The 16,768-nt window shown below is 54.1% G+C and overlaps 1 protein-coding gene across 5 annotated transcripts in view; it reads right to left on the bottom strand.

The window, feature by feature from the left end:
- Window positions 1-2,869: 2,869 nt before the first annotated feature.
- The window catches only part of SPG7 (SPG7 matrix AAA peptidase subunit, paraplegin), a 49,119-nt gene continuing 35,220 nt past the window's right edge, over window positions 2,870-16,768 (bottom strand). The window contains exons 11-17 of one of the 5 annotated variants that reach the window (XM_030820530.1): window positions 14,929-15,031; window positions 13,613-13,723; window positions 9,926-10,041; window positions 7,551-7,707; window positions 6,724-6,890; window positions 6,114-6,191; window positions 2,870-3,752 (exon numbers count right to left, since the gene is read on the bottom strand). In XM_030820530.1, coding sequence (XP_030676390.1) covers window positions 3,546-3,752; window positions 6,114-6,191; window positions 6,724-6,890; window positions 7,551-7,707; window positions 9,926-10,041; window positions 13,613-13,723; window positions 14,929-15,031 — 939 coding nt within the window. In that variant the 3' untranslated portion in view covers window positions 2,870-3,545. The other 4 variants (XM_030820538.1, XM_030820559.1, XM_030820541.1 and 1 more) reach the window with 4 other exon arrangements.

Raw genomic sequence — 16,768 nt, 5'->3', positions numbered from 1 at the left:
GCGCTCTGACCAATCAGAGTCCGGAAAGGAGGAACTGACGTCGCCGCGGCTCTCCCGGCAGCCCTAGGGCCCTCCTCGCAGACATGTTGCCGCTGAGAATGCGGCGGGGCGGCCGTGATTCCTGGGCCTTGCGTAACCGGCGGCCAGACTTCCTTGACGTCCGCCGTTACTGCCCCGGCGCTTCAGCCGCTGCGCGGGCCGCGGCCGAGTCCCGTCTTGCGGGCGAAGGCGCGCAAGTCCAGCATCTGGGCTGACGGCGAAGAGGCGACGCCCTGGGAATTCTAAGTTTGTTCACATCTGTGAGACACGTTTGTAGCGCAATGACATCCGAGCTTGCGCAACCTGAGGTCTTCGTCCTCGTCGTTCCAGCGTTTATTCTCCTCCCATGCATTTAGAACATTTATGCTTTGTTTTTTTTGGAGACAGAGTCTCGCTCCGTCGCCCAGGCTGGAGTGCAATGGCGCGATCTCGGCCCACTGCAACCTCCGCGTCCCGGGTTCAAGCAATTCCCCTGCCTCAGCCTCCCGAGTAGCTGGGATTACAGGCGCCCGCCGCCACGCCCTGCTAATTTTTGGTATTTTAGTAGACAGATGGAGTTACTGTTGGCCTCTGTCGCTTTCCATTGGCCCAGGATTAGGTGACTTCTCTAAGGTCAGGGATACCCGACTGAAAATGTCACACACTGACCTGCTGTGCCTACTGCCTCCCTTCACAAAGAAAATGATCAACAAAAAGCCAGCTCTTATTCTCTAGTACAAGTCTGTGAAGGCACCATCCGTCTTACTGCTACCTGGAAACCTTTAAATCCCAATAACCTTCTTTCTTCCCTACCCTCATCCAATCACCACGCTTCTCCTGGTAAAACTTAATCCACATTTTTTTTTTTTTTTTTTTTTTTTTGAGACGGAGTCTCGCTCTGTCGCCCAGGCTGGAGTGCAGTGGCCACCATCTCGACTCACTGCAAGCTCCGCCTCCCGGGTTCACGCCATTCTCCTGCCTCAGCCTCCCAAGTAGCTGGGACTACAGGCACCCACCACCACGCCCGCCTAACTTTTTGTATTTTTAGTACAGACGGCGTTTCACTGTTAGCCAGGATGGTCTCGATCTCCTGACCTCGTGATCCACCCGCCTCGGCCTCCCAAAGTGCTGGGATTACAGGTGTGTGAGCCACTGTGCCAGGCCAACTTAATCCACATTTTAAGAATTTCACAGTCCCAGCACTTTGGGAGGCTGAGGTGGGTGGATCACCTGAGGTCAAGAGTTTGAGATCAGCCTGGTAAGCTGGTGAAACCCTGTCTCTACTAAAAATACAAAAAAGCTGGGCGTGGTGGCGCATGCCTGTAATCCTAGCTACTCAGGAGGCTGAGTCACCAGAATTGCTTGAACCAGGGAGGCAGAGGTTGCAGTGAGCCAAGATCGCATCACTGCACTCTAGCCTGGGCAACAGAGCGAGACTCAGTACCCAAAAAAAAAAAAAAAAAAAGAAGAAGAATTTCATAGGCCAGGCACAGTGGCTCATGCCTGTAAATCCCAGCACTCTGGGAGGACGAGGTGGGTGGATCACCTGAGGTCAGGCATTCGAGACCAGCCTAGCCAACATGGCGAAACCCCGTCTCTACTAAAAATACAAAAATTAGCCATGTGTGGTGGTACGTGCCTGTAATCCTAGCTACTCCAGAGACTAAGACAGTACAAGTTCAAGGGGAATCACTTGAACCCAGGAGGCAGAGGTTACAGTGAGTTGAGACTGTGCCACTGCACTCCAGCCTGGGTGACAGAGTTAAGCTTCCATCTCAAAAATGAAAAATTTAGAGCTGGACTTGGTGGCTCACACCTGTAATGCCAGTAGTTTGGGAGGCCAAGGTGGGTGGATCATGAGGTCCGGAAATTGAGACCATCCTGGCTAACATGGTGAAACCCAGACTCTACTAAAAATAGAAAAAATTAGCCGGGTGTGGTGGCAGGCGTCTGTGGTCCCAGCTACTTGGGAGGCTGAGGCAGGAGAATGGCGTGAACCCGGGAGGCAGAGGTTGCAGTGACCCAAGATCGTGCCACTGCACTCCAGCCTGGACTACAGAGCTAGATTCCATCTCCAAAAAAAAAATTATTAAAAAATAATGAAATGATTTCACAAAAGGCTTGGCACAGCGGCTCACACCTGTAATCCCAACACACTGGGAGGCCAAGGCAGGAGGATCACTTGAACTCAGAAATTCCAGTCTAGCCCTGTCTCCACAAAAAATACAAAAATTAGTCGAGCATAATGGTGCGTGCCTGTGGTCCCAGCTACTTGGGAGGCTGAGTCAGGAGGATTGCTTGAGTCCGGAAGATCGAGGCTGCAGTGAGCCGAGATGGCGCCACTGCACTCTAGCCTGGGCAACAGAGCAAGACTGTCAAAAACCAACACAACAGCAAAAAAAACAATTACCGAGGACACTACCCTTGGCTACACCAGCTAAAACCCTCCCAACTATGTGCTGGTCTTTGGATTTGGACAACTGGGGCAAAGGTCAAGGCGTCTCTCAGAGAGGCCACCCTCGGGTGTATGACTGCACCTGTGGCTGCCTCCTTACTGCTCCGCCGCCGTTTCAGCGTTGTAGCAGCAACAGGACAATCCACTCACGTCACTGCACCACAGGGAGGGCGGAAGCAATGGGGCCGGAATGGGAGCCGCATGCCCCGGAACACAGGGCCAAGGCGTCCTGGGTCATCTTCTATCCCTACAGGGTCCAGGCCCCAGATTCCTACAGAAGGAGTTTGTCACTTAGTCCCTGCATTACTCAAATTATAAACTGAACCTACAAGACCCTGTGATCCAGGGCAAGCCCACCAGCTCCTCTGCATTAGAGCTGGCCAGACAATGCAAATGTAGATTTTCCAACCACAGAGTTTATTAGTAAAGTATCTCAACAATTCTCAGAGCAGTAAAAACCAAGGCATCCCCAACACTGCATGCGTGACTAGAGCAGCAAGAAGTCCTCAACTTGCACCAGCCCACATGGCAGCAGGGGGCAGTGTTGAGTCCTCTGGAGCCCACTGCCTGGGCCTGACTGTGGCCCCATTGATGAGTGAGCTGCATGACAGGGCCGCTGGAGATACAACAATCGGCTCACAGGGTCCTTTCATGTCCGATCCCCTTAGCATTCCGAGGGAGCCACAGGAACTGGGGCGGCCATGCAAGCGTCGGCATGAACAGGGGTCTGTTCGGAGTCTGAATGCTCTGCTGCCTCTGGGTGGCCTCAGCCACACTGGGAACGACTGTCTATAACCCTGGGAACTCGAGGTGTTCCATGCTCACTTGGGAAAGCACTGATAACCTTCCCCATAGGGGAAACGACTCACAAACACAAGACTCCGTCAGTAGTTTCTGCAGAGAAACTTAAAATCATGAAAAGGGTAATCAGTAAACAGATCTCAGAAGTCGCTGTGCAGGGACTACTGAGGGCCGCGAGAGGAAGGGCAAACCTCCGCTGAAAAGCAACTCACGGTGGCTGAGTAAGCCCTCACTTCCCGGACCACCCGCACGTGCGACCAACACGTCCCAACTACTTGGGCCAAGTCGGCTCTTCGCCTCCAAGTGGGGGCTGCTGGGTCTCTTCGGTCTCCTCCTCTCCCAAGTCCTGTTTCTCCCTCTGGGCGTCGATCCACCTCTGCGGCGCGATCATTTTCTTCGGCCCATGGGGCGGCGGGCCAATGAGAGCCTCAATGTCCTCATAGTTTATCACTTCCTTTTCCAGAAGGGCGTTTGCCAGCTAGAAAGAACAGGCAGAGCAGTGTGTGAGTCCCCAGGGCAGACAGAGCATCTCTATGTCCTGGGGAGGTGGCGAGAGGTGTCAGGGCCTGCCTGTGTGCAGGACACCCGGGACAGGCCACTTTCCCAGGGAGGCGGAGGCACGGAGGCAGCTCCGAAAGAAGAATCACCCCTATCTCAACCTCATAAATGATTTTCCGGCGGCCAGCCTCATTAATTTTTCTACTTCCATTCAAAATCTTGGCTTATTTTTGGCAACTGCAATTTCTTTCACGAAACAAGGCGTCCGTGTCTACAGGGAAGGAGACGGGTAAAACGCTGAACCCTCCTGACTGAGGAGAGCAACACTGGGAGAAGGAATCTGAGGCGAAGTTGCGTGAGCTGGGACCTCTCAATTTGGGGAAGTGAATTTCTGCCACTCTAGGTGGGATCCTGGAAAACACTTGAGACGCCGACTGTCCTGTGCCGGTGGCCCTGCCTCGGGGGTGGCCTCGGGGGTGGCCTCGGGGGTGGCCTCAGGGGTGGCCTCTGGGGTGGCCTGGCCCGACCACAGAAAACACTGCCACAGCCACATTTCACTGGTTTCTGTGAAGGCAGAGCTCTTCCAGATTTTTTTGTTTTTGTTAATTGCCTGCTCCTTTCCTCATTCTTCCAGATTTTCTAAAGAAAATGGTAACCCCTGAAGCTACGGTGATTTACCTGTGGCTGTATTGCAAGAGACAAACACTTCCTCTCTAGGGCTGGTATGAGATTTTACTAAGTTCTGCAACCCACTGAGTGTCTGACAGTTCACACACGGGGCAGACACGCCACTCCTCAGCCAGTGAGAAGCCTCGCCTGCAGCTTTGCCCTGTTGTGGCTCCCGCTGTGGTGCACCTGAAATCTGCAGAGCTGCTTTGTCAACCGTGACGAGCACGTGTCCACAGGCAGGCCTGCTTCAGCCGGGGACGGCACTGCCCACACCTGCCCAGAAGCTGCTGCTGCTGGTTGGGGACAACACTCTGAGGGCCCCAAACACAATCCCCACGTGACACACAGTGCTCGCCTGAGAGACACAAGGGGAGGCTAAAGAAACAACTGCCCATCCACTGCCTACCTGTGTTCACAACATGTTCACAACATGGGACAAAGAGTCGTGCACCTCTCCTGAGTTCTAAGCAGCAGTTACCAAAACCCAGGGACACAAAAGTTCACTCCAGCTCTGCCCACTGTGAGAAACACATGAGACAATCCCAACTGAGGAACGTCCTACAAAACATGAGACCAATCCTCAAAACTGCCAAAGCCCTCAAAACAAGGGAGGTCTGAGGAACTGTCATCCCAGAGGAGCCTAAGGAGACGGGCGATCAAACGCCACAGGGACTCCCAGGACCGGAAAGGACACTGCGGAGACTGAGCACGTCTGAATCACGTGGGACCCATCACCGCGGGTCGGCGGGGGCAGGTGGGAGGACTACCCCATGGGGGCCTCCACGGGGAGCGAGGCAGGGTGGCAGGGAGCTCTCTGCACCGCGCCTGCAACTTTTCTACATCTAACACTATAATCAGTGCGGGGCTGTGGCTCATGCCTGTAATCCCAACACTTGGTGAGGCCGAGGCAGGTGGATCACCTGAGGTCAGGAGTTCAAGACCAGCCTGGCCAACGTGGTAAAACCCCACCTCTACTAAAAATACAAAAATTAGCTGGGCATGGTGATGCGTGCCTGTAATCCCAGCCACTTGGGAGGCAGAGACAGGAGAATGCTTGAACTGGGGAGGTGGAGGCGGCAGTGAGCTGAGATTGCGCCACTGCACTCCAGCCTCCCGACAGAAACACCATCTCAAAAAAAAAAAAAATTAGCCAGGTGTGTTGGTATGTGCCTACAGTCCCAGCTGCTCAGGAGGCTGAGGCAGGAGAATAGCTGGAACCCGAGAGGCGGAGGCTGCAGTGAGCCAAGATGTCGCCATTGCATTCCAGCCTGGGCGACAGAGCAAACTTTGTCTCAAAAAAAAAAAAAAAAAAAAAAAAAAAATCCTACTCTAAAATTAAAACTTTATTTTAAAAAAATGTTCAAGAAAAAAGTGTAAGACTTGGAAAAAGATTAAACAAAACTGACAAAACATTGGTAATTGCTAATGGCCGGAATAGGCACAGGAGACTTTTTGGCAGCCTTCTTTCTACCTTGGGGGAACACACTTGACGAGTTCATGATAAAAAGTATGGAACATGTAAGTTTCAGTTGAGCTGGGTAGAATTCACATTGGCCAGAGTGTTCTCTGTACTCTGTGTGCCTTGGAAATACTTCACGAGAGGGGTGGGGACCGTGGGTGCTGTATGGACGCTGTGCGACGCTGTAGCCCCCACGCCTGGCCAGGGCCTCACCGCCTGCAGCTTGCCCAGGTTGTCCTGCAGCACCTTCTCGGTGTGTCTGTAGGCCTTGGCCACCAGCAGTCTTGCTTCCTGTGAGTGGAGGGAACTGTGTCAGGGGCAAGGCTGGCCGCCTGGCTCCAGCACCAAAGCAAAAGCATAGAAAAGAAATGCCGGACTGGGAACACAGCCTTTCCCCTCCCAGGAGGAACAGGACTCCTCAGCCAACAGGTGGTCTCCTGCCCCTGTGACCACTGCCGGAAAAGCAGGGCTCCGCATGCCAGCCCACCCACCCACACCCACCCACAGCTGCCTCACAGGCACACACACCAGCCCTTCCTGGCCCAGTCTGAAGGCCATGTGGGCCCTGGTCTATTGCTCAGTGTATTTATTTGATATTCTTCCCAGATTCACATCTATAATTTCATTAGGAGCATCTATGTCCTCATTTGAGAAAAAAATACTCCACAGGTGGGAACTACAGCAGAGCCCAGAAGGAAGAAACCCAGGTGGGGCCTGCAGCTGAGCTCAGCTGGGGTGGCCGTGGGTGGCCGTTGTGTGGCAGACCCAGGGACTCCCTTCCCTGGGAGCACGGAGGGCAGCGGTGTGGCCAGAGCCGACTCACATGGTCCATCATCTGCTGCAGGCCTTGGCTGAAGGGGCGCCGCCCGATGCCCATGAGTCCCTCCTGTGCCTCAGGGAAGGAGATGGGCCCGATGCCAGGTGCCATCCCAAACTGCTTCACCATGGAGTAGGCAATGCGGGTGACCTTCCTCAGGTCGTCCTGTGCCCCTGGAGGGTGGGGTCAAGACAGAGGGATCCTCAGCACTGCAGGTGCACAGCAGCGCTGGGCCCCAGGCGTCCCGGTCAGAGCCGTGAGTCAGCACCGCCTCCCCATCCCCTCCCTCCCGAGGACCCACCGTTAGCTGGACAGTGAGGACGTTGGCCCCTCGCCACTGTTCCTTAAGAAAGTCTTAAAACTTTCAGAAATGCTCTTTTATTTGGAAATCTAGAATCTGGGGGCATATTGGAGCTCACTGCATGGCAGTTCTCCAGCACAAGCCCAGGCCTACGCGACGCAAACCCACGGACCTGGAGCCCAGGGGCCCCTGGGACCCTCCTGCAGCTCCCTGGATATCCCAGTGCAGTAACAGCTTCGGAACAGTGAAGCTGCTTCAATTTTATTCCGTTTCTTGTAGCCATTACCAATAATTAACCAATTAAATGTGTTTAGAGTTGGCATATAGGTTAAGTTTTTGTCCAACTAAATTATCTAAAAAGTCTTGCTTAGCCCCAAATCTCCTACGACCACAATTTATCTTTTACAAAATGCTTAATAAATTCAAAACTATGTCTACACCAGATTCACCCCCGTGGCATGCACTGGAACAGAAGGAATCATCCAAGGAAAAGCACTCTGAAATCTCCAGGGCCCACGCCGCTGCTCCTCACCGGAAGTGACCTTGTTGAAGGACAGCGCTTCCGAGGCCCGCCCCCCCAGGGCCATGCACATCCGCTCAAACAGCTGCTCCTTGGTGAAGAGGTGCTGGTCTCTGGGGAGCATCTGAGCAAAGCCCAGGGCGGCGTTTGTCCGAGGGGCTATGGAGACCTGCACAAGGTCAAGATGGCCCAGGTCAGTAGGCAGGATGGGGGCTTTGAGGAGGAAGGTGTGGGACTAAGATGTCTCCGTCATCTGCAGCATCTTTTACAACAGAGGACCCCAACACTCTAGCCCAGAGACAGCAGGTTCCCACCACAGGTGCCGGGAAGCGTCTTCTCATACATGACCAGGCAGGCAGGGAGTCAAGAAGACAAGGCCCGTAGAAGACAGCTGAGAGGTGAAGGACAAGTTACATGCCCGATGGCCGCTGCGCTGACCCCTCGCACCAGCGACTGCTACTGAGGGTTCAGAGCACTGAGAACCCCAGGATACTGAGGGAGCAGAGGCTGTCCTCACCTCTGCTGCTCCCCCACACCCCCACATCAAGTGTGCAAGGAGGTGGGTGCGGGGCAACGTGCTAACCCAACAACACGGAACCGCTGAGTGGGAGACGGAGGGAGACAGGGCAGGAGCAGGTCCTTTGCTGGCCCAGCTGCTGTTTCTGAGAATTGTGGCAGCAAGATGGCCACATCCAAGTGCTCTGAGAATCCCGAGAGGACGCTTAATTTAAAATCTAAAACCAGGCCGGGCGGGGTGGCTCACATCTGTGATCTCAGTACTTTGGGAGTTAGAGGTGGGCAGATTGCATGAGCCCAGGAGTTCGAGACTAGCCTGGGCAACATAACAAGACTCCTTCGCTACAAAAAATACAAAAATTACCCGGGCCACCGGTGGGGCATGCCTGTAGTCCAAGCTATGCAGGAGGCTGAGGTAGGAGGATCGTGTGAGCCCGGGAGATCGAGGCTGCAGTGAGCTGTGATTGCACAACTGGACTCCGGTCTGGGCGACAGACAGGGAGACCCTGTCTCAAAACAAAAAAAAAAGGCTCTAAATAACAGCTGCAGTGATGATCACATTAATGACCAAAACCATAAGAGGCAATTCACAACCTTTTCCTGGCAGGACACTGAGCCTTGGGAAGGAGACTCACTTTTTCATTGTGACTGTCTGACTTCTGCCCATCAAATACAGTAAAAATTCTTTTTTTTTCCCTTTGAGAATCTTGCTTTGTCACCCAGGCTGGAGTACAGTGTCACAGTCTTGGCTCACTGCAGACTCTGCCTCCCGGGTTCAAGCGATTCTTGTGCCTCTGCCTCTCAAGTGGCTAGGGTTACAGGTATGCACCACCACGCCCAGCTAATTTTTTGTATTTTTGGTAGAGATGGGGTTACATCATGTTGGCCAGGCTGGTCTTGAACTCCTGACCTCAAGTGATCCGCCCGCCTTGGCCTCCCAGTCTCTGCATTAATTTTGATTTCTTGACATTACTGTGTTAAAATGTTATGTTCACTGCTGAGTTTTTCGGTGTCCACTCGCCCCACAGTGGGCCTGGCTCTGGTCCCATGACTGTGGTGCACATCACCAAGGAGCAGCACGGATCTGGTCCCCAAACGCTGCCTCAGCCCTGCTGAGAGCCTGGGATGGGCAGGATGCTCTCGGATTAACACCCAACTTTGCTACAACTCACTCCTGAGAAAGGACCACAGCGACCAGCACTGACAAACCAAGCTGGCAACTGCTACACCATATGCATTTTTTGAAGCGAACCCTGAGGTAGGAACACAGCACAGCTGCCTTCCCAGGGGAGCCTCAAACCTGCACGGGTCCCTGGGGCTCCACTGTAAAGACGGCACCTGCGTTCCGAGTACAGACCTCCTCTTGGCAGCACTCGGACTCCCGGTGGTGGAGCCACGTCTTAGAGAAGCTGTAACATCACCATTTGGTGAGAATAAACGTCCACCGAGTTCACAGCTGCCTACAAGAGTAGTTTTTTGTTTGTTTGTGGTAGAGACAGTTTTGCCATGTTGGCCAGGCTGGTCTTGAACTCCTGACCTCAGGTGATCCACCATGCCCAGCCTAGAGTAGTATTTTTTAAATGTACACTCAACTTACTTCTTTCCAATGTTAGGAGTCATTTGGGGTGGACAGGCAAAGGCAGCGAAACCCCACTGCATGGTGTAACCTTCCAGGAGTCACCCCAATAGCAGCACCATGCTCCGATGTGACACAGCCCACTCCTGCCTCCCATGTTCGAGTTCCCGCCCATCAGTCGCTTCCCACCCTGCTCCATGGATCATGACAGTGGCAGGCTTTCCTCTCATATGACCTACAGACACAGGCGGGACTCCCCAGTCAGCTACAGACACAGGCACCTGCCAAGACCCACCTTCATCACGGCCTCCGTGTGCTCCAGCATCCAGCCCACCAAGGCGTGGCCCGACTCATGAAACGCAACCACTTTCTGTTCTTCCTTGGACAGGATCTTGCTCTTTTTGGCAGTCCCTGAAAGAATGCCAGGGTGTGAGTCGGGCACGGTAGCTCATGCCTGTAATCCCAGCGCTTTGGGAGGCCGAGGCGGGCTGATCACCTCAGGACAGGATTTCAAGACCAGCCTGACCAATATGGTGAAACCCCGTCTCTACTAAAAATACAAAAATTAGCTGGGTGTGATGGTGGGCACCTGTAGTCCCAGCTACTCGGGAGGCTGAGGCAGGAGAATCACTTGAACCCGGGAGACGGAGGTTACAGTGAGCCAAGATCATGCCACTGCACTCCAGGCTGGGCGACAGGGTGAGACTCTGTCTCAAAAAAACAAACAAACAAAAAAGAATGCCAGGGGGTGTGAGCTTAGGCCCCGGCCTCTCCCTGGCTGGGCCCTGCTCCTGCCCCGTGTGGTCAAAGCAAGGCCCTCTCTGCACATCTCCCTCTTGTAGCTGCAGCCGCGGCTCTGGACGCCCCAACTCAAAACGACACTCTTCGGGTCAAAGAGCTGTTGAAGGAGGTCGCGATTTCTTCTTTTATAAATGTTGCTCCTGTTGCTTTTAGGAACAAGTGCAACCCTCTGAGCAGTCTCTCCTCCTGCCCCATGGTTGGGGGGCACCGCAGGGCCGAGGCAGGGGTCACAGAACAGCAGCTTTTGACTTTCTTCCTGGCAGGATGGGCAGAGGTCTCCTCTGAGTTACGGGCTTCCTGCCTACTTTCCCTCTCCCCTCAGACCTGGAGGGGCAGCTCCATCCCCATCACTTTCTGGATCCTTATGGCTTCTGCTCAGCCCTTCAGAAGCCTTTTGCTTCAGGGACAAGGCATTTTTTCTGTCAGTGACAGGGTCTCACTCTGTTGCCCAGGCTGGAGGGCAGTGGCGCGATCACGGCTCACTGTCGCTTTAACCTCCCAGGTTCAAGCAATCCTCCTGCCCCAGCCTCCTGAGTAGCTGAGACCAGAGGTGTGCTCCACCACCATGCCTGGCTAATACTCTTTATTCTTTTCTTTTCCTTTTTTTTTTTTTTTTTAAGAGATGGGGTCTTGCTGTATTGCCCAGGCTGGTCTCAAACTCCTGGCCTCAAGCAATCCTCCTGCCTCAGCCCCCAAAGTGCTGGGATTACAGGCATGAGCCACAGTGCCCAGCCAGGGACAAATGTTTGCATTAAATTTCCCCTGTTCAGCTTACTGGTGAGGCTTCATTTCCTGTCTCAGATTTTCCACACATCTGTAAGTTTCCATTTTGTACAACTTGAATCAGCTCGTGGTCCTGAGCACTCAAGTATGTCATGCTACTGGAACCTTCCACCACCACTTTACTGCAAGGCTTGAAATCCTAAGACACACTGGCTGTGGCCAATGAATCACTTCAACTAGAGCTGGCTACAGGATTATGTATAAAGGCACAAGACCACACGGCTTACAACACAGGCTTTACCTGAAAACAAACGAGTGTTCTAGTATGGACAACCGCTGGCAGGCCATCGACACCAGGAGGGACAAGCTCAGTTCGACAAGGACGGCACAGCCAAGCCCGCAGCCTGGGCACCGGGAGGACACCACGCTCAACTGCCCATGTCAGTGGCCAGAGATGAGCACTTAGGGGCGTCTCTCCCACCCGGCAGCCTGGGCTCCCCGCGCTCCCTGCACTTCTTTTAATCAGACCATTCAGGCATTTGCTTCTGAACCTGCAGTGACCACTCCCCATTCCCTGTGCGTACGGCCCGTTGCCACACACTCTCTTCTCTGCCTGACCCTTCACTTCTGCCTTGTGGGATATGGGGACGGAGGATGGCCCTCCCCACTCCTGGCGCCCTCCCTGCCCAGGATCTGTGAGTAGTAAGGCTTTGAACATGTTTCCTGCTGCAGTGGGGACTAAATTTGCACTGTCCACAAGGAAGGATCAGGGGCTGCCCAGGCTGGGTTTTCTCGGGGATGTGGGGGACACAGGGCAAGCTCCCAGCACCAGAGCGATGGTCAGGCAGGCATACTGGACACGAATCAGACACGAGCCATGGGGCGTCTGCCAGTGTAAGCAAGTTTCCTGGAGGGACTCATGGACTTACAATGGACATTAAGCTGTCCACCGGGTCAAAGACGCATCCCTTGAAGGGTGCAGGATAACCTTCATCTCCCTTGAGTGCAAGACTGCCAACTGCCAGGCACTGGACTCTGGTTTAGCTGGGGGCTCTCAAGACTCGGGATGTCCACACTACAGATGAACAGAGGACCCACTCGGTGCATCACACATGTGATATGGCGTCCTGTTAGTATTTTCCTTTTTAATCCTGGAGTCGGGGGCCTCGCTCTGTTGCCCAGGCTGAACTGCAGCGGTGTGATCACGGCTCACTGTAGCCTCAACCTCGTGGGCCTAAGCCATCCTCCTGCCTCGGTCTCCCGAAGAGTTGGGCTTACACGCATGAACCACCACACCCTGCCCTGGCTGTATTTTCTTTCAACTGGCCTGTAGTTCCCACTCAGTCCTTCCTGCTTTGCTATTATCAAAAGCTTATCAATTTCCACATAAAAGTAAACGGTTACACAAAAATAAATTTCAGTCAGACACAGGCAGTGCCAGTCCTCTCGACCCGCGGGGCTGTCGGAGAGAAGCCAGGTGTGTTTTGCAGTGTCTGGCACAGCAGCTGGCCCCACTCCTCTGCAGGGACCCACCGCTTTGCCAAGCTGAAGCCCTGGGGACCTGCGAGAGGCGAGTTTGTGCTAGGAATTCACTCGAATTGAGGGTGAGGAACTCAATTCTTGCAGGGATAGCTCGCAAGGGAGGCTTGTGCTCCTCAAACACCTGGGGCGAGAACCACCTCCCTTTTCAAACGTTCAACCTGTCTCAGTGCGGGTCTGAACTCCATTCCATGAGATGACTGATCACATCTGGGTGTTGCCATCACAGCTATGGAAACCTCCAGCAGCTCCGATTCCCAGTTTGGTCCTGCTCTCCTCACAGACGTCGCAGACCCCACACTGAGCAGCCACGGAACGGCAGTCAGAGGCAGCCAGCCCACCCGTCACCCGTCACCAAAACTCATCTCCTGTTCCTACGGACGGTCGGGGCATTGAGTTTCACCAGAGGTCGCGGTGCAGATCCACACCTCTCCACAGAGCCCCTACTGCGCTGAAGGCACAGGTGTCCCTCCACAGCCATGGGCAGCAGCAGCCCTCCGGCCTACAATCAGTGGTTGGAGCTCTGCCCCCACGGGGCTGGGGCTAGGCTGAGCTCACCACACCCAGGCCGGCAAGGCATTTTTAGTTTTTACTATTTTTATTTTTGGTGGGGCATTTTTTATTTTTTCATTTTCTTTGGCAAGGTATTTTTATATTTCTGTTGGACAAGTGTCTACTCTTAGGTAAATCTGTGATATTTTATACTAAGGAAAAGTACGAGGCATCATAAAGACATCAGATACACAGAACTGAAACACAACGTGTGTTCCTTCCCGTGTGATGGTTCCCTGCCACTAAATCACAGGACCCCCAGGCCTGGATCTGGCTCCATCCACCTCACCTCTAAATACCTACCTGGGTATTCCTGGGGTTCAAGCCCTGCTAAGAACGGCCTTCACCCAGGGCGTGCCCCCTGTACCTGCAAGGACGCGCTCCACGGCGTACTCGAAGTTGAGAGTGTGCACGGAAGTGTGTCCCTCCCGCGCCGCGTGCAGCGCAGCCTCATTGCAGATGTTGGCGATGTCAGCCCCTGTCAACACAAACAACAGCCACGGCGTGGGTGGGGTGGGTTTCTGCTCTCTATCAGGGCTTAAGAGGAGGAAGGGGCCCTCAAGGAAGAACAAAGATGGCCGGGCGTGGTGGCTCACCCCTGTAATCCCAGCACTTTGGGAGGCTGAGGTGGGCAGATCACCTGAGGCCAGGAGTTTGAGACCAGCCTGGCCAACAGGGTGAAACCCCATGTCTACTAAAAATACAAAAATTAGCCGGGCGTGGTGGTGAGCACCTGTAATCCCAGCTACTCAAGAGGCTGAGGCAGGAGAATCGGTTGAACCCAGGAAGTGGAGGCTGCAGTGAGCCAAGATCACGCCACTGCACTCCAGCCTGGGTGACAGAGTAGGACTCTGTCTCAAAATAAATAATAAATAAAAGGAAGAACAAAGAGGGAAAAGAGACCAAGAACCAAGAGTGCTGGTGAGAGCGTGTGGGAGAGAGGCACGGGGAGCTGGCGCCAGGAGCAGACGTGGGGAGAGCGGCGGGCACTTGGACCATGTTCCACTGAGGCCATTCCACAGACGAGACACAGAACTGCCAGGCTCCATAGGCCCTGACACCCGTCTCTCCTCCCAAGGGCAGTTCCACACCCCATCTGTGACTGATTCTACCTAACAGCTCATGAGCATTGATGGCAAAGAAATTAAAGGCTCTCCAGTAACCACAGAATTCCAGAGAAAGACCCTAACAAATCACCAAAGCGCAAGTTCATCTCATAATCAAAGGGAGGTGTGTTGACATTAACTTTTAAAATGTGAGCCACACAGAAGGAATAGCATCTTGAGATATGATTTGTATTTCTACAACTTGACAGAGACTGTGAGTGTCAGAGGTAGGCGGCTTTGCTGGGACCGCGTGGTCTGACCCCAGGTCTGACAGGAAACGCCGGGACGACTGGTCACTGTGTGGAAGCAAACATAACTCCACTATCTCTGGAGTCAAGACAGACCCGGAACCACAGTCTGCTTTCCCACCCCTGGGGCGGAGGAAGGAGAGCGGGTGCCGTCTGGACCTCCTGCCGTCCCACATGCACATCAGCTCCCACTCAGGCTTGTACTGAGCAGGGGCCACCAGAGAAGGAGCAGCGCCCACCCCATAGAGGAGGCCTCGATGCTGTGTGTGCAGGTGAGACCACCTGCCCTCAGGACGTGACGCTGCCCAGGCTGCGCGTTGAGAACGTACCACTGAATCCTGGTGTCAGCTCTGCCAGACGCTGGGAGTAAAAGGTGCTGGACTGGGTCAGCTTCAGGCTCTTCAGGTGCTGCTCAAAAATCTCCCTCCTCTCCTGCCAAAACCAGGGGAGGAGGACAGACCGTTGGGCTCACGCCCAGTTATTGCTGCAGGCGCGGCATGTTTGTCTGTGGCAGGGGGGCCCCGACGTGCCTGTCCTGAGGACAAGCCTCAGCTTCCCAAGTAGCTGGGATTACAGGTGTGTGCCATCACACCTGACAGAGTTTTGTATTTTTAGTAGAGACGGGGTTTCACAAAGTTGGCCAGGCTGGTCTCGAACTCCTGACTTGAAGTGATCCACCCGCCTCGGCCTCCCAAAATGCTGGGAATACAGGCATGAGCCACCATGCCAGGCCACAAGCAGCATTTTAAACATGAACAGAACGCTCTTGGATGGCCAGGCCTAGTGGCTCACACCTGTAATCCTACGACTTTGGGAGGCCGAAGCGGGCAGCCTGGCCAACATGGTGAAACTCCATCCCTACTAAAATACAAAAATTAGCCAGGCATGACAGCAGGTGCCTGTAATCCCAGCTACTCGAGAGGCTGAGGTGGGACAATCACTGCAACCCGGCAGATGGTGGTTGCAGTGAGCTGAGATGGCGCCGCTGCACTCCAGCCTGGGGGATAGAGTGAGACTGTCTCAAAAAAAAAAAGAACGCTCTTTGAAGCCAAGGTGGGTGGGGATCACTTGAGGCCACGGGTTTGACACCAGCCTTGGCAACACAGCGAGACTCTGTTAAAAATTAGCCGACACGGTGGCGCACGCCCATAGTAGTCCCAGCTCCTCAGCTTGAGCCCTGAAGGTTGAGGCTGCAGTGAGTGGTGATCGCAGCACTGCACTCCAGCCTGGGTGAGAGCGCAACACCCTTTCTCTAAAAATTAAAAGAAAAAATTAAAAAGAAAAAAGAAAAAATTACAGCAGAACAGCTAACAAAGCATGTCACAGAGCAAACGCTCATTCTGCAAAACTTCCAATTCCCAAACATGTTCCATGCATCTAAACCCTGATGTAAAATGTTTCTTACACAGTCAAAAAGCCAGGAGCTGCCATCCCCTGGAGAAGCCGTGTACCCTGGAGAAGCTGCCATCGCCTGGAGAAGCTGAGTCCCAGCGGGAAGGGCTTCTGCTCCGCCCTTCACTCTCCATCCCAACAGAGGCTGAGCACCGGCTGAGGCATCAGGGCAGCCCCTGTGTGAGCCCAGCCCTGCTCCCCAGGCTGCACTGATGGAACATTAACCACCAGCAGACCCCGAGGCCCTCTCTCCAAACCCTCCGCTCCATGAGCTGAACTCCTGCTCCCTCAGGGCAGCAACAAAGGCCCTTTGGCCAGGAAGTGTAACGTCCAACCAGAGCCCTGTGACAAAGGAGGGATCAGGCAAGCGGTCTCAGGACTTCTACTCCCACCCCAATTTCAGGGCAGCTGCACAGTCCACGTCCCCAGAGCCCACGCTACGGATGGAAGGAAGTGATGCCACACAAGAATAAAGTTTCTCACGATTTTTCCTCCTGGATTTTGTTTCAAAGGATTTGCTATAAAAACCAGACTCATACCCAGGATAAAAGGAAAACCAATAGCAGGTGAACAGAACTGCAAAACCCGGAGCAGTGAGTACAGCGGGTGGGCAGGTCTGCCGGGGGCGTGCAGCCAATGTGGGGGCCACAGCAGTGAGTACAGCGGGTGGGCAGGTCTGCCGGGGGCGTGCAGCCAATGTGGGGGCCACAGCAGTGAGTACAACGGGTGGGCAGGTCTGCCGGGGGCGTGCAGCCGATGTGGGGGCCGCAGCAGTGA

This window comes from Nomascus leucogenys, chromosome 2, assembly GCF_006542625.1.
Source record: "Nomascus leucogenys isolate Asia chromosome 2, Asia_NLE_v1, whole genome shotgun sequence".
NCBI lineage: Eukaryota > Metazoa > Chordata > Mammalia > Primates > Hylobatidae > Nomascus > Nomascus leucogenys.
The sequence above is the reverse complement of the archived record's forward strand: the minus strand, read 5'-3'. Positions and strand labels throughout refer to the sequence as shown.